General features: G+C 43.3%; 1 protein-coding gene across 4 annotated transcripts in view; it reads left to right on the top strand.

The window, feature by feature from the left end:
- Nucleotides 1-24,774, top strand: part of PRKG1 (protein kinase cGMP-dependent 1) — a 1,258,994-nt gene that overhangs the window by 779,615 nt on the left and 454,605 nt on the right. For all 4 annotated transcript variants that reach the window (XM_045439410.1, XM_045439409.1, XM_045439412.1 and 1 more), the window contains exon 4: nucleotides 13,397-13,502. In XM_045439410.1, the coding sequence (XP_045295366.1) occupies nucleotides 13,397-13,502 (106 nt within the window). The remainder of the gene's footprint in view (nucleotides 1-13,396; nucleotides 13,503-24,774) is intronic.

Below are 24,774 nucleotides of genomic sequence, written 5' to 3'. Positions count from 1 at the left end.
GTGGCTTGGTTGGTTAAGCGTCCGACTTTGGCTCAGGTCATGATCTCACGGTCGAGCCCCGCGTCGGGCTCTGTGTTGACAGCTCAGAGCCTGGAGCCTGTTTCAGATTCTGTGTCTCCCTCTCTCTCTGCTCCTCCCCTGTTCATGCTCTGTCTCTCTCTGTCTCAAAAATAAATAAACGTTAAAAAAAAAAAAAACTTTAAAAAAAATAAATAAATAAATAATTGCTCTTTGGTTTAACAGATGTCAGACGATACAGAGTGTTGTAAACAAGGATGTAAGGGAGAAAACCAGGATACTTGGGGAATTTCTTGCTTCCACAGCCCCCCAGTCTTGTGCCCCCAGAACCTGTTACTCATCAGCTTCTAGATTTTAGTGTTTATGGGCTTTAGCCAACAACCAGGGAGCTATGACTAGAATTCTGCAGACATCGAATTCACTCTGGGGCCCATGAGCCCTCCCGCATGTATCTCTGGTACCTGTGGGGATTGCTATCAGACACACACAGGATGGTCCACACAGCTTCTTGAAAAATGACTACTTGAACACCACTGAGTTAGTTTGCATAAAAAATTGAAGCTTGTCGAACGGAGAACATTGCTTCTTGAGCCTTTCACCTAAAGACAGAAGGTAGCTGCTGGCAACTCTGGAGGGTAGGAAAGGGGAGCGTGCTCGACATGGCATGTGTTGTGAGCCTGGAGAGGGAGACGTGGCCTAAAAGGTGATCACGAGGCACCTGCCTTGGGTGCAAAATACCTTTGAAGCCTCCCATTACATTAAAACCTTGGGTAAGATGTGCAGCCCACTTCTGCCTTAATTTCAAGAAATCCTAACTCAATAATTACTTTTTTTTTTTTTTTTTTTTTTTTTTGAGAGAGAGAGCATGTGTGAAGGCAGGGGAGGGGCCCAAAGCTGGAGAGAGAGTGAGCAAATGAGCAACAGAGTCCCAAGCAGGCTTCAAGCTTGGCAAGGAGTCTGGTGCAGGGCTCAATCTCACAACCCTGGGATTGTGGCCTGAGCCTAAATCAAGAGTCAGAAGCTCAACCTACTGTGCCACCTAGGCACCCCATTAATCAACTCAAATGTACATTCCCTTTGTTTTGTTTTGTTGTGTTGTTTTTTGGAGGATTTGATGACCATGGGTAGGCTGGTTCCATGGGTCAGAAAAATGGAGTGGGGAAAGCAGATATTCCAGTTTCAGAATTATGTACATGTCCATAAGAAGAACCCAGGCTTTGGAGTCAGAATGAAAGGGACTATGCTAATGACTCTGTGTGACTCAGGCAGTAACCCAGGCTCTCTGAGTTTCCATATTTATTTTTTTTTTATTTTTTTTTTCAACGTTTATTTATTTTTGGGACAGAGAGAGACAGAGCATGAACGGGGGAGGGGCAGAGAGAGAGGGAGACACAGAATCGGAAACAGGCTCCAGGCTCCGAGCCATCAGCCCAGAGCCCGACGCGGGGCTCGAACTCACGGACCGCGAGATCGTGACCTGGCTGAAGTCGGATGCTTAACCGACTGCGCCACCCAGGCGCCCCATTTTTTTTTTCAACGTTTATTTATTTTTGGGACAGAGAGAGACAGAGCATGAACGGGGGAGGGGCAGAGAGAGAAGGAGACACAGAATCGGAAACAGGCTCCAGGCTCTGAGCCATCAGCCCAGAGCCTGATGCGTGAGTTTCCATATTTATAGAAAGGGGATTAGAGTACATCACACAATTAATGTAGGTTAAACAGATGTAAATTTAACAGACAAAGTTCTTGCCAAGTCATGTAATAAAGGTTCCATAATGGGACTCAAAATCATGCTCATTAGTATCATATCTGTATTAAAAATAGCACCATTCATTTGGTCTTTGCAGTATCCTTAACATTGAAAGTAAAAACAAATGTGAAATCATTATGATAGTTAATGTTTTCATATTTTCTAAAAGTCCTTACTTGGCCTTACCAGTTACATGGTACAAGGTGTGAAGTCAAGCAGAGCTTAGAGAAACCATCATTTCATTTCTTTTTAAAAATTTAATGTTTGTTTATTTTGGGGAGAGTGAGAGACAGATCATGAGCGGGTAACAGGCAGAGAGATGGGCACACAGAATCCAAAGCAAGCTCTAGGCTCTGAGCTGTCAGCACAGAGCCCAACATGAGGCTTGAACTCAGGAGCTGTGAGATCATGACCTGAGCTGAAGTTGAACACTCAACCAACTAAGCCACCCAGGCACCCCACCACTATTTCATTTCTACTGATTGCATTAAGGCTGCCACCATAGCACGTCCTTTCAAACACATGAACGTGAGTGAGGACAACACTGCTAATGATTTTTGTACCAGTAAGTTTATACTGATGGTTCTTATGTGCAGTGTTCAACTTGACAATCCATTATCTTTGTCGAATATATAATTTTTCTAGGTGAGAAAGTTTAAAATATCACCCCCATCCTAATGGGGAGGCAATTTGCACAAGGGAGACCTCAGTGTGTTCCAGATGCGTTGTAAACAGCAAATGGCCTTTTATAATTATGAAGCATTTGTCTCAGAACATTCTGGCAGTTGAAATTTGGCTTTAGGCTAACATATGCCTTAATAATGTAGGGAAGCAGTTGTGGGCTCCATGGACCCCCTCCAAGCCTTTGATCTGTCACTCTATAGATCTGAGGGATCACAGATGATTCAGGCATCAGGAGATGGGCGTGGTGGTAAAATAAAGCTTCTGGAATCCCTTGAGTATGTAGTAAAGTACCTTATGGTGTAAGCTGGTACTCTTGAACGTCAAGGGTGAAGTTCTAGACTAAGCTAACGACACCTTTCCTTGTTCATCCCCCTGCACTAAGCCCTCAGACTTCCAGTCCATTTAGACAAAGTATGGATCGACAGTTTCAAATGAGACACACCTGTCGTCTGAAAATGTTTCTTGCAGACGGGCTGTTTAGGGGAACAACGATTTACTCCGGAACCATTGTCAGAAAACTCAACTAATGTTCACTGCAGGGGAAGGATGGTCAGACACAGCTCACACTCAAAAAGCTCAAGCTGGTTCTCCTCCAAAAGGTACTATGAGGGTCTCTGGTGCTTTTTCCTATGAAGTGGAAGGCTAGAAATGGATTTTGTTTAGACAAAATGCTTGACATGTACACAAAATTCAATTGGGAAAATCCTTGATGAGCTCTTACTCTGTGCCATCCCATGGAACAAGAAAGGCCTGTGAAGCAGGGATTATATGTTAAGAGTGCTGCTGTTTTAGGGGTGCCTGGGTGGCTCAGTCAGTTGAGTGTCCGACTTCGGCTCAGGTCATGATCTCACAGTTTGTGAGTTCGAGCCCTGCGTTGGGCTCTGTGCTGACAGCTCAGAGCCTGGAGCCTGCTTCAGATTCTATGTCTCCCTCTCTCTCTGCTCCTCTCCTGCTCACACGCTGTCTCTCTCTCTCTCTCTCTGTCTCTCTCTCTCTCTGTCTCTCTCTCTCTCTGTCTCTCTCTCTCTCTTTCTCTCTCTCAAAAATAAAGATTAAAAAGAAATTTAAACAAAAGAGTACTGCTGTTTTAGAGCAACCCTGGCCAATTGAAATGTGATGGGAGCGATAAATGTAATGTCTAATTTTCTGGCAATCCCATTAAAAAAAGTAAAGACAAAATGGAATATAGTGCAGCCTTAAAGGACAAGATTTTGCCATTTGTGACAACTGGATGGACCTAGAAGGTATCCTGCTAAGTAAATTAAGTCAGTACTATATGATTCTGCTTCAAAGTGGGATTAAAAAAACCAAACAAATGGGTAAACAAAAAGAATCAGACCTGTAAATACAGAGAACAAACTGATGGTTACCCGATGGACAAAGGCAAGAGGGGTGAGCAAAATGGGTGAAGGGGTGTCGGAGACCCAGGCTTCCAGGTAAGAAATGAATCAGTCATGAGGATGAAAGTTACAACATAGGGAATATAGTCAATGATGTTATGTTGTTGTTGTATGGTAACAGACAGTAACTACATGTGTGGTGAACATGCCGTAACATAGAAAAGTTATATAGCCGCTGCAGGTGTGAAAGTAACACAACATTGTGTGTCAACTGTACTCAAAATGTAAAATAAATTAAAATGGAGACAGGTGTAAATAAAGTTTCTAGTACATTTTGACTTCGTAGGTCAAATATTTTTATGGTCACATGTAATCAATAGGAAATTATCCATTAGGCGTTTTATGCTTTTTCATACCGAGCCTTCCAAATTCTCTGTATAATTTACACAGATGGCACATTCCAGTTTCCATTAGTAATCAATGATCACATGGCTAGTGGCTATCATATTGGACAGCACATGTTTAAAATTGTCAAGAGTTAGGAAAATAGAACCAAGCTTGCAAAAGACCTGGAAAGGGGGAAGAAATAACTTGGAACTGAGCCTTGCAAGGACGAGTAAGAGTTTGAGGGGAGCGGAGAGTCCCTGCAGTTGCAGGGATCCGCGTGAGCAGGGACATGGGGAAGGCAGGTGTTGATGTGAGGGAGGTGGGGCAAGCCTGAGGCCCGGAAGAAAGGGAAAATGGTACTAGTTCAACCTATGGAATTTGAACTCTGCCTTGGAAATACCAAGTACCAATTTCTTTCTTTAAATACTAGTGGGCATCTAATGGAAAATTAAAAGCAAAACAAAACCTGTCACGTGTTGTATTATCTAGGAAGGTAAACCCGTTGATCACATTTTGGGTTACTGTGGTAAAATATACGTGACGTGAAACCTACTCTAACCACTTTTAAGGGTGCAATTCCGTGGCATTAATACATTGCATTGTTGTGCAGCCGTGACCACCATCCATCTGGGGGAATCTTTCATCACCCTGAAGTGAAACTGTCCCCATCGAGCACCACCTCCCCATCCCCACCCCATCCTGTGGCAACCACTGCAATCTACTTGCTGTCTGCATGAATTTGACGATTCTGGGTGCCTCCTGCCAATGGAATCCTACAATGCTTGTCTTTTCGTGTCTGGCTTATTTCACTTAGTCTAACATTTTCAAGGTTCACCCGTGTCATAGCATGTATCAGTTTTTCATTCCCTTTTAAAGGTTGAGCAACATTCCACTGTATGTATAGGCCACATGGTATACCTCTGTTCCTCTTTGAAGGATATTTGGATTGGTCCAACCTTTTGACGATGGTGAATACTGTTGCATGAACATTGGTGTACAAATAACTACTCCTGTCCCTGCCTTCAGTTACTGTGGGTATATATCTAGAAGTGGGATTACTGGATCCTAGGCTAATTCTATGTTTCATTTCTTTAAGGAACCACTATAACATTTTCCATGGTGTCTCCACCATTTCACCTTTCTACCAGAAATGCGTAAGTTCTAATAGCTGCACATCCTGGGCAATGCCTGCTGTTAATTTTAAGAATAGCCATCCTAGTGGGTGTGAAGTTGTATCCTTTGGGGTTTTGATTTGCATTTTTCCCTAATTCTTAATGGGGTTATGCATCCTGTCAGGTCTTTACTGGCCATTTGTATGGCTTCCTGATCAACTTTTGTGAACGGAAAAATGGTCTCTAAAACATAAAATTTACTTGCCTGCTGCTTGATAATTTTTGTGACTTTTATCTTGACCTCCTTTGTGTTCCCTGGGTTACCTGAGTGTCAGGTGTTTGTTGTGGTTCTTAGAGCAACCTAACACCTGGATTTCTAGAGTGCATATAGCTGTTGGACCAAGTCATTCCAGAATGTTAAAATAATTAGACTTTTTAAAAAATATGGCAAGGATAGTTTAAAACATATGAGACAGTAGTTTAAAGATACAAGGTTGTATTTATAATACAGAAGTAAAAGAATCACAAATTCATTGGCTGGTTAGTTGACGTAGCTGACGACGTACATGGTTCTTGCACTTGAAAAAATGGCAGTTACTTACAAGTACATTTGCTGCCTCTGCTTGGAGTAATGTGAATGGAACATTCATGATTCGACTATTTTATTTCCATGTATATTTCCAGGCTAGAAAGGTAGGTGTTCGGGTCAAATTCTCTCTCCCCAGCATGTCCTATCGATTTAAGATCCTTGATATCTTTCTAATCCATCCATCTCTCTAGCTTCCTTGCCACCCACCAGGACCCACCCACTTGGGTAATAAGAGACTGCTGATTTCTCTCTCTCTCTCTCTCTCTTTCCCTCTTAATTTCTTTATCTCTGGTTTTCTGGGTCCGTCTTGGTCTCTCTTTATGTCTTTGCCTCTCTCTTGCTCCCCCTCGTCCCAGTCTCCTCTTAAGCACCGTTAGGATACTGCTAACAAAAGCTTCTGAAGCGAATCACCTACTTGAACCTTCCATGGCCCCCTCCTCACTGACGTCTGTATCAGGTTCTGAGGACAGGAGATCCACATGCACTCTTGAGCTGCACCTGTGACATCCTCCTGCCTCACCCAGCACCTCAGTCAGCCTTCCTGGACCACTTGCTGAGCAGACATCTCTTCCCGGAAGGACCCCTTGTGGTGATGGGGAAATAAAATTCTCTAGCTTCTCCCTTCCCACATTGAGTTCTGGAGCAAAGTCAGCAGTCCCCTGCTGGGCTCAGTGCTAACCCTTTGGTTGACAGTGAGGATTTTAGGGAGTTCCAGGGGGAGGGCAGGGAACAGGGAACTATGCATACTCTGGCACCCTATGACTGGGAACCAGCTTAGTCTTCCCCCTGCCCTCCTCTGAGGCAATCCTTTCCCCAGAACCATCTTTTGGGTGCCATGGTCCTATCGGCCCATCTGATGGAGCATATGGACCCCTCTAAGAATAATGTTTATAAAAGCATAAAATAGAGGATTACAAAAAAAACCCCACATTTATATTGAAATACAGTAATGTGCAGTATAAGTATGATAAAATAACATTAAAAGTAAAATCGAGACGCAGGTCTATGAATTACTATAATTTTAAAGTAATGATGAGAAGAAACCTGGGAGGTGAAAGAGGAAACAGGTGTCCTACCCTTCTTAAAAGGATACTAATTCCATCAAGAGGACTGCATCGTCTTGACCTTATCTAGACCTGATTACTTCCTGTTACACTGTGGCTTGTAGTCTCCCCTATCTGTGCCCTTCCTCCCCCCCCCCCACCCCTGGTTTTTGGCACTGAACTCCTAAAACCCTTAGAATTTTCTAATTGGTAGGAGTGATAAAGATTTCCTTAGCTTAAGGAGGTGACTTTTGGACTCCAGGATGGGGGCTGGCTGCCAGGGAACCAACCATGTGATCAGAGGGTTGGAAATTTCTGTCCCCCCACCCCCAGGGAGCAGAGAGTATCTGGAGGTTGAATCCATCACCAATGGCCAATGATTTAAACAATCAGGCTTATGTAATGAAGCTGTCATAAACACCCAAAAAACAGGTTTGGGAGAGCTTCCGGATTGGTAAATGCAGGAAACAAACTGGGGCAGGGAGAGAGGGGCACTCCTGGAGAGGGCATGGAAACTCTGTGTCCCCTTCCCCAAGCCTCAGCCTCTGCATCTCTCCTAAGTTATATTCTGAGTTATATTCTTTCATAATAAACCGGGGATCTAGGAAGTAAAACATTTCTCTGAGTTCCATGAGCCATGTAGCAAATTAATGAAACAAAAGGAGAGGATCTTGGGAAACTTATTTACAGCCAGTGGGTCAGAAGTACAGGGACTGTGGACTGGCCTCTGAGGGGAAGCAGAAGGGAGCCAGTCATTCAAAAGTGAACCTTAACCTTGGAGTTTGATGCGGTCTCTCGGTGGAAACCGTCAGAATTGAGTTGAACGGTGGGACACCAAGGTGGGGTCCTGAGAACTGCTTGTTGGTGTCGGGAATCTCCCAGCCCCCCAACCTCATCCCACTCGAATTGGTACCAGAACTTCCTTACCTCCCATAGGCCCTGCCTCCAAGTACCATCGCCATGGGGATCGTGGCTTTAGCTTTTGAGTTTGGGGGAGACCCATTCGGTGCACAGCACCAGATGAAGAATCCTGGCTTGCACAAGATTCTCTACTGCAAAGCCTTCAGCCAACCGTTGTGTTTTTCCCCACAGGGACTGGGGAGTCTGTGAGGTCTTTTCAGCGTCTTCACAGCCCCAGATACTTGCTGCTGGCACTTCCTCTTGATTGGTTTTCCTTTTAGAGGAGACCAGGAGATGGCAAGTGTTTTCTGTAAAGGGCCAGATAGTCTCTATCAAAACTACTCAATTCAGCCAGAGACAATATGTAAACAAATAGGCAAGGCTGTGTTCCCACTGGAAGTTTTATGGACACCGAAATTTGTTTTATATAATTCTCATGTGTCATGGGTTATGTTTTTAAAAATGTTTCAGCCATTGGGGCGCCTGGGTGGCGCAGTCGGTTAAGCATCCGACTTCGGCCAGGTCACGATCTCGGGGTCCGTGAGTTCGAGCCCCGCGTCGGGCTCTGGGCTGATGGCTCAGAGCCTGGAGCCTGTTTCCGATTCTGTGTCTCCCTCTCTCTCTGCCCCTCCCCCGTTCATGCTCTGTCTCTCTCTGTCCCAAAAATGAATAAACGTTGAAAAAAAAAATTTTTTTAAAAATGTTTCAGCCACTTAAAAATACAAAACCCGTTCATGGTTAACGTGCTGTAGGAAAACTAACCATGGGCCCAATCCGGCATGGATAATGGCTCATTGGCCTCCGCACTAGATCACAAGTTTTGTTTTGTTTTGTTTTTTTCCCCCAAGGTTTATTTTATTTTTGGGACAGAGAGAGACAGAGCATGAACGGGGGAGGGGCAGAGAGAGAGGGAGACACAGAATCGGAAACAGGCTCCAGGCTCTGAGCCATCAGCCCAGAGCCTGACGCGGGGCTCGAACTCACGGACCGCGAGATCGTGACCTGGCTGAAGTCGGAAGCTTAACCGACTGCGCCACCCAGGCGCCCCAATCACAAGTTTCTTAAAGGCAGGAGATCTGTGTTTGTTTCCCGTCTCTTGTATATAGCACCGGTGTTGGCTATATTGGTATAAAATAAATACGGGCCGAAGGAATATTCGAGACTGTGTTTTATACCCACACAGGCTTTCTCAATATTCTTCCAAAATCTGAACTGCACAGTGGAGGGAATCCCTACTAGAATTTAGGCCAAACCCAGATTTGTGATCTGATTCCAGCACCGTTTTGTGGCTCCTTCTCTGTAATCCTGGTGTCCCCCAGACGAAGGCCAACTCTTACCCACGTTGAAGGTGTCGTTCATGTTCTCCTACACTCAAAGATCTCAGAGGAATGCGAATTTGCCTGCTTTCCGCTGATTCAACATGGCCTTAAACTGGAGGGGGAAGAAAAAGATCACTGAGTAGAGAATTTTAGATTCATTCTTGAACAAAAAGGAAAATCTGTTTCCGATACTTGCTCTGCCCTTCAGACTTAAATGTTCAACAACCATAATCATCGTGAAAATCAGAGGAACTTTATTTCTGAAGTGCGTATTCCCTACAGAGATTAAGAAACCACTTAAAGGTACATAGACAGATTTTTAAAACTTGTTTTGAATGGTCTGTAAGTTTGGAAGCACCAGACTTACCCTCCAGCCGGCTGTTGAAGAAGCAAGAGGTTAATGACCACCTGAATAGAACCACTTTCCTGATAACGAGGCAAGGTGTTTATGAGTCATGCTTGCCCACCTGTGAAGTGCTGATTTGACTAACAGGTATATTGGCTGAGTACAGGAAAGGTTTTGGCATCTTGCCCAAGGTCACGGACGAATTTGCAATCTCATCAAGCCATGTTCATTATCCTGCAAAATATCTGAAACAGGTTTACTTAGAGATGTAGCAGTAGCCCGGATAAATGGGAATCAGATAAAATGAAAATATTAGATTCTGTGAACTTATTTTTAGAGACCCTTTTTCAATTCATGGCTTATGATGTCTGATCAATTCAGTTGAGCTATTTTAACGTCATCTTGGGGTCCACTTAGGCTTACTTCTTCATTTTTAGGTGACCTTTGTGCACATGAATTACATTAATGACTCAGTATAGCCTACACTTACCTAATGAAAAGCTAATTTCTTGAGAGAGAAGAGGTTATAAGAAATGAGCCCCGCACTTCTCTCTGCGGGAAGGTCCCAACTTACTCGAGGAAACCTCATTTAGACACAGCAGAGATAATGAGCGAAATCGGTCACGCGCTAAGTGCCAGCGAGTGACAGAGGGCAGAGTGACAGCTCCTCAGGAGGGACCAGGAACACAGCCTGGCCTCCAAGCGGGAACGCAGACAGAAAACGTTGCGGGTCACTCGGTCACAACACGTGTGCATGCATGCACCCCGACCCTCGTCGCTTGACTCGTGGGTACTGTGGCCTCTGCTTAGTACCTACTATTCCTGTCTCTTGGTTTAAGAGCGTGTAATGGAAATTCTTACATATTGCTGCTGGAGACATGCTATGTGAGGTCTTCCTGCAGGGCAGGGCCTTAGATGTATGTATGTATGCTTGACTCCACTTAGACCTTCTGCCTCTACTGAGTCTTTTGAGGTACAGTACCGTATGTGTATATGTGATAGTACACGTCATCATGTTGCCCCTGATCTTTAGAATAACAGAATTGGTTGATGTCTCCTAATTCAGCCTTTGGAGGGAGACTTGGGTTACTGGAAATCCCTGGGAACCATTAAGAATGATGCTGAACACAGAATGTATTTTTCTTGTAAGCAGTCGAAAAATGGTGGCCTACCTCTGATGTGTTCTGAAATTCAGGTTCTTTGCGTGGCTAAAATGAACAAATCAGGAGACTCTAGCTGCTGGCGAGGATGGGGAGAGACGGGAACCCTCTTGCACTGTTGGTGGGAATGCAAACTGGTGCGGCTGCTCTGGAAAACAGTGTGGAGGTTCCTCAAAAAATTAAAAATAGATCTACCCTATGACCCAGCCATAGCACTACTAGGAATTGACCCAAGGGATGCAGGAGTGCTGATGCATAAGGGCACTTGTGCCCCGATGTCTATAGCAGCACTTTGAACAATAGCCAAATTATGGAAAAAGCCTGAATGTCCATCAATTGATGGATAAAGAAATTGTGGTTTATATACACAATGGAATACTACTTGGCAATGAGAAAGAATGAAATAGGGCCTTTTGTAGCAACATGGATGGAACTGGAGAGTGTTATGCTAAGTGAGATAAGTCAGGCAGAGAAAGATAGATACCATATGTTTTCACTCTTCTGTGGATCCTGAGAAACTTAACAGAAGACCATGGGGGAGGGGAAGGAGAAAAAAAAAAAAAGAGAGAGAGGGAGGGCGCCAAACCATAAGAGACTCTTAAAAACTGAGAACAAACTGAGGGTTGTTGGGGGGTGTTATGCTAAGTGAAATAAGTCGTACAGAGAAAGACAGATACCGTGTTTTCACTGTTATGTGGATCCTGAGAAACTTAACAGACGACCATGGGGGAGGGGAAGGAAAAAAAAAAGGTTAGAGAGGGAGGGAGTCAAACCATAAGAGACTATTAAAAACTGAGAACAAACTGAGGGTTGTTGGGGGGTGGGAGGGAGGGGAGGGGGGGGTGATGGGCATTGAGGAGGGCACCTTTTGGGATGAGCACTGGGTGTTGTATGGAAACCAATTTGACAATAAATTTCATATTAAAAATTTTTTCAATGAAATTCAGGTTCTTGGCTGTGTTTTGTCTTTAAGATCTCTAATAGCTTTGTTTTGTTCATCGCATTAATCCCCGCTTCCTATGCCTGACTTCCAGGGCCCCGAAGCAGCCTGCTCTCAAAGATCAGAGAAGCCTGCAGAATCTCAGCCATTCCTGTCTGTCTGATCCTTGCCTGGACTCCCCCAGCCCAAGCCCACCCCCCCTCCCCCGCCAGGCTCTTCTCCCCCACACAGGACGTCACCTCCTCTGTCTCCCTCCCAGCTCAGCTTCTGTCAGTTATATAAAGATGCTCCTTCTTGTGAATCTTTTCCTGAATTGGCAGTCCTTTGTGGTTGCATCATCCAGTCTTTGGGTTTGTCTCAAGCAAACAGGTGTTCTGGAAAGGAGCCCGGATTCGGCAGAGGAACTTGAATGTGGCTGGGAGAGCACCTGTGTGAGGAGCTTTGTTTTTGCTGATGGCTCATTTTTAAAAGATACTTGAAGCGGAGCCATGCGCATACCGGTCCTTACTGCTTTGTTCCTTTTCTAGTTAACCAAGCATCCTTTTTCTTTTTTCAATGAAGAGCTGGCCCAGAGAGAAGTCATGTTCTAGTTCCTTAGCTTCAAACAGTTTTGCGAGGAAAAATTAGGTACAATTTGAAGATAAGGGTTTACATTAGAACACAGCATTCTCTTTCTCATATTTTCCCCGTTTGCTTTGTGTGTTACTCCCAGTCCCTCCCTGCAAGGCACACCCATGGCCTCATACTCAGCATTTGCCCCTGACCCCTCCCCCCAGATCTCATTCCACACTGGGCTTCCTCTGAGAACTGGGAAGAAGAGAGAATTGTGTTCGTCAGTCTTTGTGTGTTTGGCTCCTTAAACTATAAACTGTCTCCACTCACTTGTCCCGCACAGCCCTTATATACCGCACTCCCCACCAGTAGGACCTATGAATTGGCTTTCTCTATTTGTATGCTAACAGAAAGTATTTGCTTTTAGGAAAACTTGCAAACAGACATAAAAATGGAGAGCATAAGTGTCTTGCATGCCCATTGCACAGATCGTTACCGAGATTTTTAGTATGTTCTTTTAAAACCAAAGTTTATCTTACTGGGTGGTTCTATTACTCTATAGCATCTGCCTTTTTCCAAAACTTGTCTCTTAGTCGTGTGCTCAGTAGCTCAAATGGTGTAATTCTGTGATACTCAGTTTGAACACTATTATCCATTGTCAAAGGCAGTCGTAGGTAAGACTAGACATTAAAATTCAACAAACAGATCTCAGGGAACTTCACAGGACAGCTTCGGGCACAGGTTATAATTTGTAAAATATGAGCTTCATGTAGAAATCATGGTGAAGTTATTATTTCTGTCCTATTAAATTCAGCCCTAAACCTGGAAATGGAGTTTTCATTTCTAGTTTTTACAAGTAAAACATGATCATTTGAGTCATTAACACCATTCTGGGTAATTACCAGGGCGTGTTGTGATTGTGAATTTTTCTTTGCTTCCATGTGATGTCCTTCATAGATAGTCTGGAAAGCACTAAAGTTTTTCACTGTGGACTTAGGCATTCTCCTCCCTTAAGGGCAGAAGAGAACCGGAATCTTCCTCTTAGACAATAATACTAGATGGACAATTATGAACTACCTTATGCTAGTAGGAACATTCACTTTCTTAACAAAATGGGATAGCATGATGGGTACCAGCTGTAAATGAAGGTCAGTTATTTCCATACTTCTCCTGAATCACTCCTATCCCTTCTGCATGATGGGGTTCACGGTTGAAATTGCCTAATTTTTTTCCTGTTTTCTTTTTCTTTTCTCCAGCTCTTGTGAATGTGAAACTCTGGGCCATCGATCGACAATGTTTTCAAACAATCATGATGAGGACAGGACTCATCAAACACACCGAGTATATGGAATTTTTAAAAAGGTAGGATGCTTTATTTTCTCCTGCTGAGGGTGTTTATGGTCTTTTCAACCCTCTTCCTGGACAGGCAGCTCAGGGAAGCCTTTTCCTTTCATTTCAGTCTTGATAGCCTACAAATTTGTAGAAGCATGAGACTTTGGACTGGCTTCTTCTTTCTGGTTCTGGTACCAGTTTCTATGCTAAGTGACGAAGTCAGAACTTGGGACAGTATCTCAGGGAGTGTGGGTCAGAGAAACAAAGGAGAATTTGCTTGAACAAAAAAAGGGGTATTGAGTTCATCCCTAACTATTTATCGATTAAAATGTTGATGGTACCTCTCCGGACTGCATCGTCTCTTGTGTAAGATTCCATGTCAAAGGTCAGGTGACAAAGATGGAAAAGTTCCAAAAGCTCATTATCCTTTAATCCCAAGTTTAATTTCCCCACTTAAGTTCATTTTCTGTTGTAGTTCTCAAATATCAAAAGTTTTTTTTTTTTTCTTTTGATACTGTGTATTTTCATGATTCAGTATAGCATGGGAACTGGGATAAAAAACAGCTTTTCATTTCTTAAGAATACACTGATGTTCACTGAAATGCATTTCTTTGTCTCTAAGCTTATTTTAAAGAAAATACATTATTTCATCCTTAAAAAGAATATTGACAACTCTGACTTTTTTCCAATTAGTCGCTATTTTGTATTTTTTCATTGAAAACAGAACCATCCTTAAGTAATAACGTACAGATTACGTTTGCTAAAGAGGGGCGTATTATCTGTTACAATCATAATTCCTTAGAGCTAGAATATCAAGCTGGTTTTTTCATGGCTTATTTTTGTTCTTGTGAAAGAAATGGTTTAAGGGGAGGTAGAAAATCGAAATCGCATTTTGGGTCAGTGATACATCATAACAGATAGCTGTGGAATTTTCTTACAATGGAATTTTAATATTCTTACTTGAGTATTTTATGTAGTTCATTTATTTTCTGATTCATTGTTTATGCATATTTGATTTCCACATAATTTTTTCTTTACGTTCTTGCTAAAGGAACAATAAAACTCTAATTTGATGTCAAGTGGTAATTTTAAAATATAATTATCAGGGTGTTGGGATTTTTCTTCAACATGATTGGGTGAAACATTTAGACGTGGAAATGTACTTTTGTTTGGAATTTAGTACAGTTCGCAAGGAAATTATTCAGACGCCGTCTGTGTGTGTGTGTGTGTGTGTGTATCTATATTTGCGTGTGTTTGTTGATACATATGCGTGTGTCTATACTGGTATGTGTGTGAGAAAGAGAATAGAAAGAATACAGAGACCAAGAGAGAAAGATGGAGACAGAATAAATTATCATTTTTAAGCTTTTACTTAAAGTGCAATTTACTGTTTTCTTCTGTTGGAACCGTATTAGAGAAAGATCCCGATTGGTAATTAATAAAATTCTTACCTGTAGGACAGAGCCTACCTAAGCTCTCAGGTACCTAAGCATTGGGCACTTACGACATAGATTTCCATAATTCCATTCTCTCAAGGAAACGGGGTGTCAGTGCTCATGACCCACATAAATTTTTCTAAGAGGGGCTGGTTCAGGCAATGAAGTCTCATTGTGTTGTTGCTGGGGTTTTTTGTTGGTTGGGATTTTTGTTTTTAGTTGAATCTGCATATACTCATATCTTTTGTATTCACCTAAATTTGTGTTATCTGCTCTGCTGATTCAAACCTTCAATAAGTAAAGTTGGTTCTCCAGAGGGTGGGAATGTATCATGTTGGCCAGCTTAGTGCAGGTGAAGTTTAACTGGTTGAGTTAGAGGTGGGTGCAGACGTTTACTTTCCATCCATCTACTGTCTAAAGAGTCAAGTCCTCACCATTTGTGAAGACAGTGCTGGGATGGGAGTCCAGAGAGGTGACCAAGGGACCATCAGTGCCTGGGGCCAGCTTTGATCTTCCTTAATTATGACTGTGGTTAACTGGTTCTCTCTGACCCTTCAGTGGCTCGCAATTGCTCTTGAATTATGCATGGCCTCATTAGCTGCAAGTTCAAGGCCCTCACACAGCCAACCACCACCTGCTTTCCTGCCTGCTTTCTTCTTGCCCCAGGCAAACCGGACAATTCACTGTGCCCAGGCAGTCCTTGGACCCTGATACAGCTCACTGCCTCTGTGGTCATCATTGTTGTTTTGTTTTGCTTTGTTTTGTTTTTTCCCCCCCACCTCCCATCAGTGTTAAAATCTTTTAAGACACAACTAAAATCTGCCTCTTGCAAAGATACTAACCTCATTCCACCAAGAAGTAATATTTTCCTTTTTTGAGCTTTGTCTCTATCATGTGTCTCATTCTCTACTTCGTTTTATTATAACCTGACTATTGAACTTCTACTTTGAGACTATAAACTTGTCATAAATATCTTGGTGCTCGTCTTGGCACAAAACTTACTGATTTGTAGATAGGTAGTTGGTATGACTTTAAGGGCAGGATCAGTACATAGTTTGAAGGGCCCAGAGACCAATGAAAATTGGGAGCCCCTTTTAAAAAAAATGTCTGTGTGGCTCAGTCGTTTAAGGTCCAACTTTGGCTCAGATCATCATCTCACAGTTCGTGGGTTCAAGCCCCGCATCAGGCTCCGTGCTGACAGCTCAGAGCCTGAAGCCTGCTTCAGATTCTTTCTCCCTCTCTCTCTGCCCCTCCCCCTCTCATGCTCTGTCTCTCTGTCTCTCTCCCTCTCTTTGGAAAATAAAAATGTCAAAACCCTGACAGCATAGTATTAAACCAAGCATAGGCATCTTCTAAGCTTGGCCTCTATACTGTTGCCCAGGTTGTACACTGATGAAGCTAAACGAGTAATACTGTTTTCTCCTCCATGTTCCCAGGTTCTCTCTCTTTGCTACCACTTACTCTGCAGGGCTGTTAAGAAGTGTGTGTACTCTCCCCAAAGGAAATGATAGTGTCAAAAAGTTAAGATGACCAAAATTAACATTTCTATCCTGACTGAAGAATTGTTCATTTCCCTATTACTGATTTTTTTTTTTTTAACATGCATACCACTCTTTTACATCATGTAGATTTTTTTTAAGCTTTATGTAGTCAAGTCAATCAACTTTTTCCTTTAGGGTTTCCTGTGTAGCAAGTCTCACCGTAATAAAATAAAAATGTGGACTCAATGCTTTGAAATTTGCCCGTAGCAACCTGTGTGTACAGGGAAAAGGGGTGTTTTTCTCTAATGTGCTTGCTAAAAAAAAAAAAATTGCGTCTCCATTTTTCTACCATACACGCCTTATACTTTATATTGAGGAGTTAAAGGAATTGTGATATTCAGAACAGCAGCAGCTCAGGTTAAAGAATGGTCTTCTGTGTCTGCTCACGCCCATATGCCTCTCATCCTGTTCATGTTTCTAAACAAGCCGTAAGCTGCGAGGGCCAGAAATGGGACACACCGGGCATATATAAATGCGCTGAAATGGGAAGATTTTTCTCCGCTGTCAAGAGTTGGTTTTTATTTTCATTCTGGTGTGTTTACCCATTTTGGAGCTCCCCATCAGGGCGTCTGGCCTCCCTTTCCACGGATTAAATGCCACATCTAACTCGGATTCTACCTCTTTAATCATATGTAGCCATTTTTCCTTTCGTGCCTCTATTTCACATTCCCTGATGTAAACACAGATGTTCCTCGGCAAGCCAAAAAAAAAAAAAAAAAAAAAATTAAAAACACAAGACACTGTTCAGGGTTTAGCAGGGCTGCTAAGCAGGGCACTGTTGCTATAGGTCCTGCGGTGGTTTTGCTGCTGTGACCATCGTCATCTTGGGCTATGGGAAAATGCTGCTTTTTGAGATGGACGCTGAAAAATGAGACAAATAACTGCCCGAGTTAACTTGTGTTGGCTTTTTCTGCACACTTTCCCTGTGCTGCTCTCGGTTCTGGCCCCTTTTCCACAGGAGCAGCAGAAGGCAGCCGTGTGGCCACTGGGTGGGGAGGTAGGGACTGGGTTTGCTCATGGCCTTGAGCTGACTATGATGGTGACACCATCACCCTCTATTTGTTACTTGCCTCGCTGACAAAGGAGAGAACAGCAGGGACCATTTGGAATTTAAGGTACTCTCTGGATCCTGTTCACCCTCAGAAAATGTTTTCTTCGTTCATAAAGGGACCTTTTGGTCAGGCAGGTGTGATGTCCTCTTCCTGCCCAAAGTCTGTCCTTGGCTGCTTACCACCCCCTAAGGGGAAGCCTGGGTCTTGAGTGTGGTCTTCGAAGCCCTGCTTCCTGGGGCTGCTATGGGCTTCCCTGGATTCGTGGTGTTCTCCCTCTTGTCCCTCATTCTCTGATTCTCTCTGCTACAGCCACAGGGCTGGCCATCTTTCGTTGCCCCCCTGCGCCATGGCCCCTCCCAGCGGAACACATCCCGGGAGACTCTTCTCCTTTCAAATGGGAGTCTTTCCCATGGTGATCTGTATAGCACAGCACGGGGAGTATGTCTGGTGGGGCAGGGCAAAAACAAACCTCATCTCTCTCAGATAATTAGAAATTTCTGCTTTGCCCTTTTCTGAGTTGAAAAAGGCATTGCTGGTGTTAACCACCAAGTTTCATACAGTATTCTGAAAATACAGAATTAGAAAGTTAGGAGATTTTTGAAGGCCTTTGGTAAAACCTTTTGGTTCCCAGAGGACTCTGCCAGCATAAAGAACTTGGAGGTATTTTCCTGGTCATGTGGTGTGGATCTTCTCCAGCAATTTCTGATTAATGGAAGCTAAGTGATAACAAAGCCCAAAGCTGATGGCCCCGGTGAGGGCCTTACAGCATCCACATCCAAGGAGTCAAGGTGAGGAGTGGGCCTTCGGTAAATCTAGGAGCTACCAAGATAGTGCTTCCTTCTGCTGTTTGATGCTGTGTAGTTTACGTATTCCTTACTTCCATCCTTGGGGAGTAAACGTCAAATCTAGTTTGCTCTTGCCTTTTCTTCTCTGAAACGGTACTACTTGTTTATACATCTCATGTGTAATTGAATACATAGGCTACTCATATGTGCACATTAGGAAAGTGACACTCACCTCCCAAAAGAAAGGATGACTTGGCATTGAAACTTCATGCTCCCCTGTTGGGATCAGAATGACTTTCACTATGAGAATAACCTCACCTTGGGTTGGGTTGGTGACTCCTGTCTATCGTCTATACCTAGACGGAAATTTACTGAAACTTGTCTTCCATTGCTTGACGTTTTTTATCATCTGATAGTTTTGGCCACCACTACCCCCTTCCCCTGCCAACCGTCAGGGGCCTATGAAGATGCGTCTTCACGTCTTTGGTCTGATACGTGAGTGAGACACGTGAACCTAATAATGGGATTTAGAAAAATCTAAGACCTGAGGTCTGTGCCATGCCTGGACTGTGGCTCCCAGCAGATCTTCCGAAGGAAGCTCCTTACTGTGGTGAACTTGATGTGGGGCAGGTTAGGAATACTGTCTTCTTTTCCTCTCCCCAAAAGTAATGTACTTACGGTACCAATTTGATATTACGTAGACTTTTTTTTTCTATATTCTGCATGTTTTTCAGTCTTGGGATACTGACATTTCTAAAACCCTTACAAATTTCCCTTCTCGGATCTAATTTGAGAACCTGCTAATTTCATTTTCTTATAACTCAATTCAACAGGCTACCTTATTTCTGAGATTTCTATTTTATTCTACATCACACTTACAAAAGTAGAGTCAGGGAGATGTCCATTCAGAGTTGGCAGTGTAGAATAGAACCGTGTAAGGGGATAAGACAGGCCCCTCCTTTCACGTAGGAGGCCACTGAGGCTTAGATTTGTTGAGATGCCCAAAGTCCCGTGAGAAATCGGTCATCCATTCAGCCCCGTGCCCCTAGGAAAATGGGAAATTCAGCTGTCCTACTGTGTCAATGGACTCCTGTTCAAAATCTCGGGTAAAATTGTCCACCATCTTCCAGTGTTGCGCAATTCTCTGGAATATTTGGGGCTTTAATTTTTTGTTTTTGAAGTATAGTTGACACACATTAGTCCCACGTGCAAAACCTAGTGATCCCACATCTATACGCACACAAGTGTGGGTGCCATCACCGCACAGTGCTATTACAGTGTCACTGACTGTATTCCCTGTGCTATGCCTTTTGTCCCTGTGACCTCTTCCTTCTTCTAGGGCATTCTTTCATCCTCCTGCTAATGTTGTCCTGTCCCCCCATAAAAGGAGAAAGTAACAGCACACAGCTGCACTCGCCATGGCAATTTTGAATGACAGATGGGGGGTGGGGCCTGAAAATTGACATTTTTAACAACTTCCCTGCCAATGCTCTTGATCCCAATCTGGAGACCACTTCTGGGCAGTTGCTGATCTCGAACACAAGATGAAGATAGAATACATATTTCAAATATTTCAGTGATTTAGTGATGTGAGAAAAATGGGTTTAAATTCTGGCTTCACTATTTATAGGTAAGTAGTCTTAGGCAAGTTTATTTTTAATGTTTATTTTTGAGAGAAAGAGAGAGAGAGAGAGAGAGAGAGAGGCAGAGTGTGAGCAGGGGAGGGGCAGAGAGAGAAGGAGACCCAGAATCTGAAGCAGGCTCCAGGCTCCGAGCTGTTAGAAGAGTGCCTGACGTAGGGCTCGAACTCTGGAATTATGAGCTCAGGACCTGGGCCAAAGTCGTCTGCTTAACCGACTGAGCCACCCAGGCACCCTTAGGCAAGTTTCTTTAAACTTAAGCTCAGTTTCTACCAACCAAAAAATAGGTATGCTCCCACCCGAGGGATTATAATCAGAAATAAACAAAATAAGATAATATTAGCAAATGTATGAGAGTGTGCCAAAGAGTTTTCAAAACACTTGAGATGAATTAACTGTGCTTAATCCTCAACAAGAATCTATAAAGTGTGTGCTAACATAATTTCAGTTTTACCGAAGAGAGAACTGAGGCCAAAGACTAAATAGACTAAAGTTCCACAGCTAGTCACGGGGAGAGCCAATAGCCACAGTAAATGTGCTTGTACACTCTGCTCTTAACTGCTTCCAGATCTGTAGGCTGCTCAGATATTAATTCCAACGTACTGCTGATCTTCTCAACAGATCGGCATTTACTTTTCCTGGAGATTTTGGGCAGCTGGATGACTTAGTTCTTGGTGTCCCTGGGTTTCTCATTCACTATACTTTTCTCTCTAGTAGTACCCTTCCCCCAAACCTCTGGAGATTTTGTTTGCTCTCATTCCCCTAAGGGTATGTATTCAGAGATCGATGCTCCGTAATAACCTAAGAGCTGTCACTGTGATTGGTGGTAAAGAAAAGTGATGATGTCTTAGAATTGCATTGGCTCAGTGGAGGGGCCTTTAGTTGTCTGGAAATTCACCACCTTTTTGGAAGCAGGCACTATGATTTCTGAAATGGATATTACATGATCAAGAGCCCAGGATCACTGTCTCCTGGCATCAGACATCCAGGCATTGATGCTTCTGGCTTGTCCTGAGGTTCTCCGGTACAAGTGGTGGTCTTTAAGCAAGACCCGTCCTTGCTTGGGTTGTGTTCTCTGACCTTATTTTGATCAACTGGACTATTTGGACGTTTACCAACAGAATATCTTTGGTACACATGAGCCTGAAGAAATCAAGAACCTACTTTGGGGATCACAAATTATGTAAGGAGCAACAGTACAGTCTAATCAACCTGAGATATTTGCAGAACATCAGAGTCCTGATCCCACTTTCCCTAGACTTTTCTCCTATAATTTGAAAGGAGAGATGGTAAAAGAAGGCTCCTATGAAAATAGTTCTAGGGATTTTAGACTTTCTTCTTTTTTTTTTTTTTTTAATTTTGAGGAGTCAGTTACAGACCTATTTGTTAAGCTCTTAAGCTTTGAGCTTTAGTAGAGGTTTTCTAGAAGATTGTGAAACGTGTGTTAGAATTAAGCTTAACAGAGCTGGCGTAGCTGAAATTTGAAGGGAAATATCACAAAGAAGGCGTTCAAAGAGGTGCTTTCTCCTCCCACGTACGACCACCTGCTCAGTCCATCTTGTGGTAGCACACCCATTCTCATCAAAGATGACACCAGGGGCAGATACATATGAAAGTGGCCATTAATTTCATGTTGTCATGGAGCATTTGCACAGATGTCTCCATAGTGATGGCTTTTTTTTTTTTTTTTAAAGAAAGGGTCACCTCTGATATTTGCATGTTGTTCATTGATTACAAAAGTTCTACACTTTCCTATATAGCATGCTTCCTCCACATGCGTAAATTCCTTCTAATCCTTACAAATAATAAGATACCCGGTTTACGGTGTTTGTGGCTAAAATCTCCCATTTGAGCCAAACAATGAATTTCCTACAGATTGGTCTTGCTCGATCCTGGGGAAGATGAGGCTTCAGCCCAGGGATTGACGTGCCTCTCCCAGAGTCTGGGCTGGGGGGGGGGGGGATGAGTCCTTTGGGGATGCTAGGCTAACTTTCCATCCCATGACCCTAAGAATAGTTTCTCAACACCCCGGGGGGTGGGGTCACAAAACTAAAGCAGTGTGACAAAGCAGTTTGATATTCCTCTGTTCTGTTGTTATGGTCTTGAACCTTACAAACTCTTCCTGCAGCCAGTCTCGTTTCATTTGTGTATCTTTCACACTGAGCCTCCTTGAGGGCATCTGGGAGGGAGTCCTTTTCCATAGACGACTCTATAATGAACAGGTCAGAAGGATGCCACAAGCTACTGGGGAAAAGAATAAAGTAGTCTTCTGACATCCCGGCCACCTGGATTTCTCTACTTGAGATAGAAACCTACTTCCCCACAACTGGAGAGGAATCGGAGATTCTGGAGTGGGGCAAGGACATGGTGTTGAGGGCAAGTAAACGTCAGGGTGAGTTCAGCCACCGCGTAATCTGATCTGTCCTGGAAAGGGGAGAGAACATCAGTTCGTTTCAAAAAGGAAAGAAAGTAGGGACACCTGGGTGGCTCAGTAGGTTAAGTGTCCAACTTCAGCCCAGGTTACTGGATGGAGCCCTGCATCGGGCTCTGTGCTGACAGTGCAGAACCTGCCTTAGGATTCCCTCCCTCTCTCTCTGTCTCTCTATCTCTCTGTGTCTCTGTCTCTCCCCTGCTGTGTGCATGCTCTCTCTCCCTCAAAAATGTATAAACATTAAAAAAAAAAGACAAGGAAAGAAATGGAATGTGCATCCTAGTTTCTATTTGTAGCTGGTTGTGGGTTTGGCTTGGAATAAAGTTAGTCCTAATGGATTTACCGATAGGTTTTTTACCAAGGTGAAGTCCAAAGCTAAGCATCTGGGTGTTGAGTGGTGTGGGCATGGGCATCTCTGAGCCAGACCCTCCCGGTTTGCTGCTTGATCTGGGGTGCGGGGAGACGGCTCCCAGGAAAGGGAAGCCCTTAGAGCACTTGGCATGATGCTTGGTGACAGAAGTATGGGCTGAGTTGGGAACACTCCCCCACAGCGAGAGTGTTGGCATAGCAGTGAGGGAAATCGGGGGGGGGGGGGGGGGAAGAAACACAAACAAGAACAAAACGGCCTACACCTGCTGCTTCACGTACAGCAGGTACAATCACATGATAATCTCACGTGATTTTGACAGGCTTTTTTGAGGGCAGTGGGGGTGCTCCTCCCCTTATTTGAGGAGGCATCTGGAGTTTTTAAAATGAACAACGTCCTCACCATCACACAGCCAGATTCAAGATCAGGCCCTGCTTAAAGTCCTTGTTCTCTTCATCCCATTAGGCAAACTTCCTGAAAATGGGTGACGTCACAAAAATCAAGACGTCAGTGTTGATCATTTTTTTCTAGTAGAATGAACATGTCATTCGAAGATTGGTGCAAAATTCATTGCAAATGTGTATAGTGGCACCCAAGCTTGTTATTTTTTGTTTTACGTTGTTCTTTATTTTTGAGAAAGATACAGCTGGGAAGGGGCAGAGAAAAACATGGGGACAGACAGCAGAGAGTCTGATGTGGGGCTCAAACTCACAAACCCTAAGATCATGACCTGAGCCAAAGTCGGACGCTTAACTGACTGAGCCCCCAGGCACCTCCAGAAATTTATTTCTTGATACATTTTAACGATTGCAAAAAGTTCCTGGTGTGTGTGTGTGTGTGTGTGTGTTTGAGTGCGATCATGCATCCATCCAACCGTCCATGAATCTTGAGGTTTAAATCATTTAAAAACAGAGGAAGATTTTTTTCTTAGGAATCTTGTGATAAGCATGCCATTTTAAAACTGACCTTGTATTTATACAATAAACGATGCAATGTTTATGCTGGAGCCCAGGACGATTCCAGCTGAATAGCACAACTTGGGTTTTCCTATAAACATACAAAGAGAGTTGAAAGTTACTCAGTACTTTTCAAAGAAGTAGATGAATTCTGTTTTCTCATTTGCCTGGATGGGGTCCAATGGGTAAACATTGTATTCCATGTTTGGGAAAAACTCCTCAAGTGCTCTGCTCTGTTGTGCAAACACAGACACATCAAAGTTGCCTTGGAGGATGGATTTTTTTATTATTTTCAAGAGAACTCAAATCCCCAAGTAGATCTAACACAAACATGGCCAAGATTTAGTGTACTGAAAGAAAACTATTACAATAAAAGGACGTTAATGCCAGGGAATTCTGAATTCTTAAAAAAAAAAAATCTCTTTTGGTTTATATGTACCCTGAACTCTCCTTACTTAGAGATAAGGCTGTTGGTTGAAATGACATCCTGGTGTTGAAGGCAGGGTGTTGGGGGGATGAGAGATGGTTGTTGTAACTGTTAATCTGAGTTTTAATACTGCCTGGATTAAAAATAGGAAGACAGACTGCAAGAGTATCCAACGAAGGAATCTAAAAATAGGTGCACGCTCACCAGCAAGAAGTTACTGACTTATCTGTGGTTAATGAACGGTATTCTAAGTGGCGTTGAGTCAAACTTCCTTCTTAACTCATCCCATTTCTCCCTCCTTCTCTTCCTTTGTCTTTCCTTTGCTTCCCTTCCTTCTCCTCCCCTTCCCCCCTCCTCCCCCTCCTTCTTCTCTTTTCTCTCTCTGTCTCACTGAAAACATCCAGATGTAGGAGTATAGTCAAGATAGTCAAAAGCTTCTTAAGGATAAGGTTTACATACAAAGAGCATGTGATCAAAAGTTGGGTTTGTTTTTTTAATTTGAAGCAGCACATTCTGCAGTGTTAAAAATAGTCCTCTCAGAGACTTGTCACACAAGGTGAAAGGTGTGCTCAGTACTTAGTTGCAATGACTGAACCACTTGGCAGAATCTAGAATTCTAAATACTGGACATGTAGAATTAGCCCAAATCATATTTGTTACATGTGTA

The sequence above is a fragment of the Leopardus geoffroyi genome, chromosome D2 (genome assembly GCF_018350155.1).
Source record: "Leopardus geoffroyi isolate Oge1 chromosome D2, O.geoffroyi_Oge1_pat1.0, whole genome shotgun sequence".
NCBI classification, from domain to species: domain Eukaryota; kingdom Metazoa; phylum Chordata; class Mammalia; order Carnivora; family Felidae; genus Leopardus; species Leopardus geoffroyi.
This window is presented reverse-complemented; position numbering and strand designations above follow the sequence as displayed.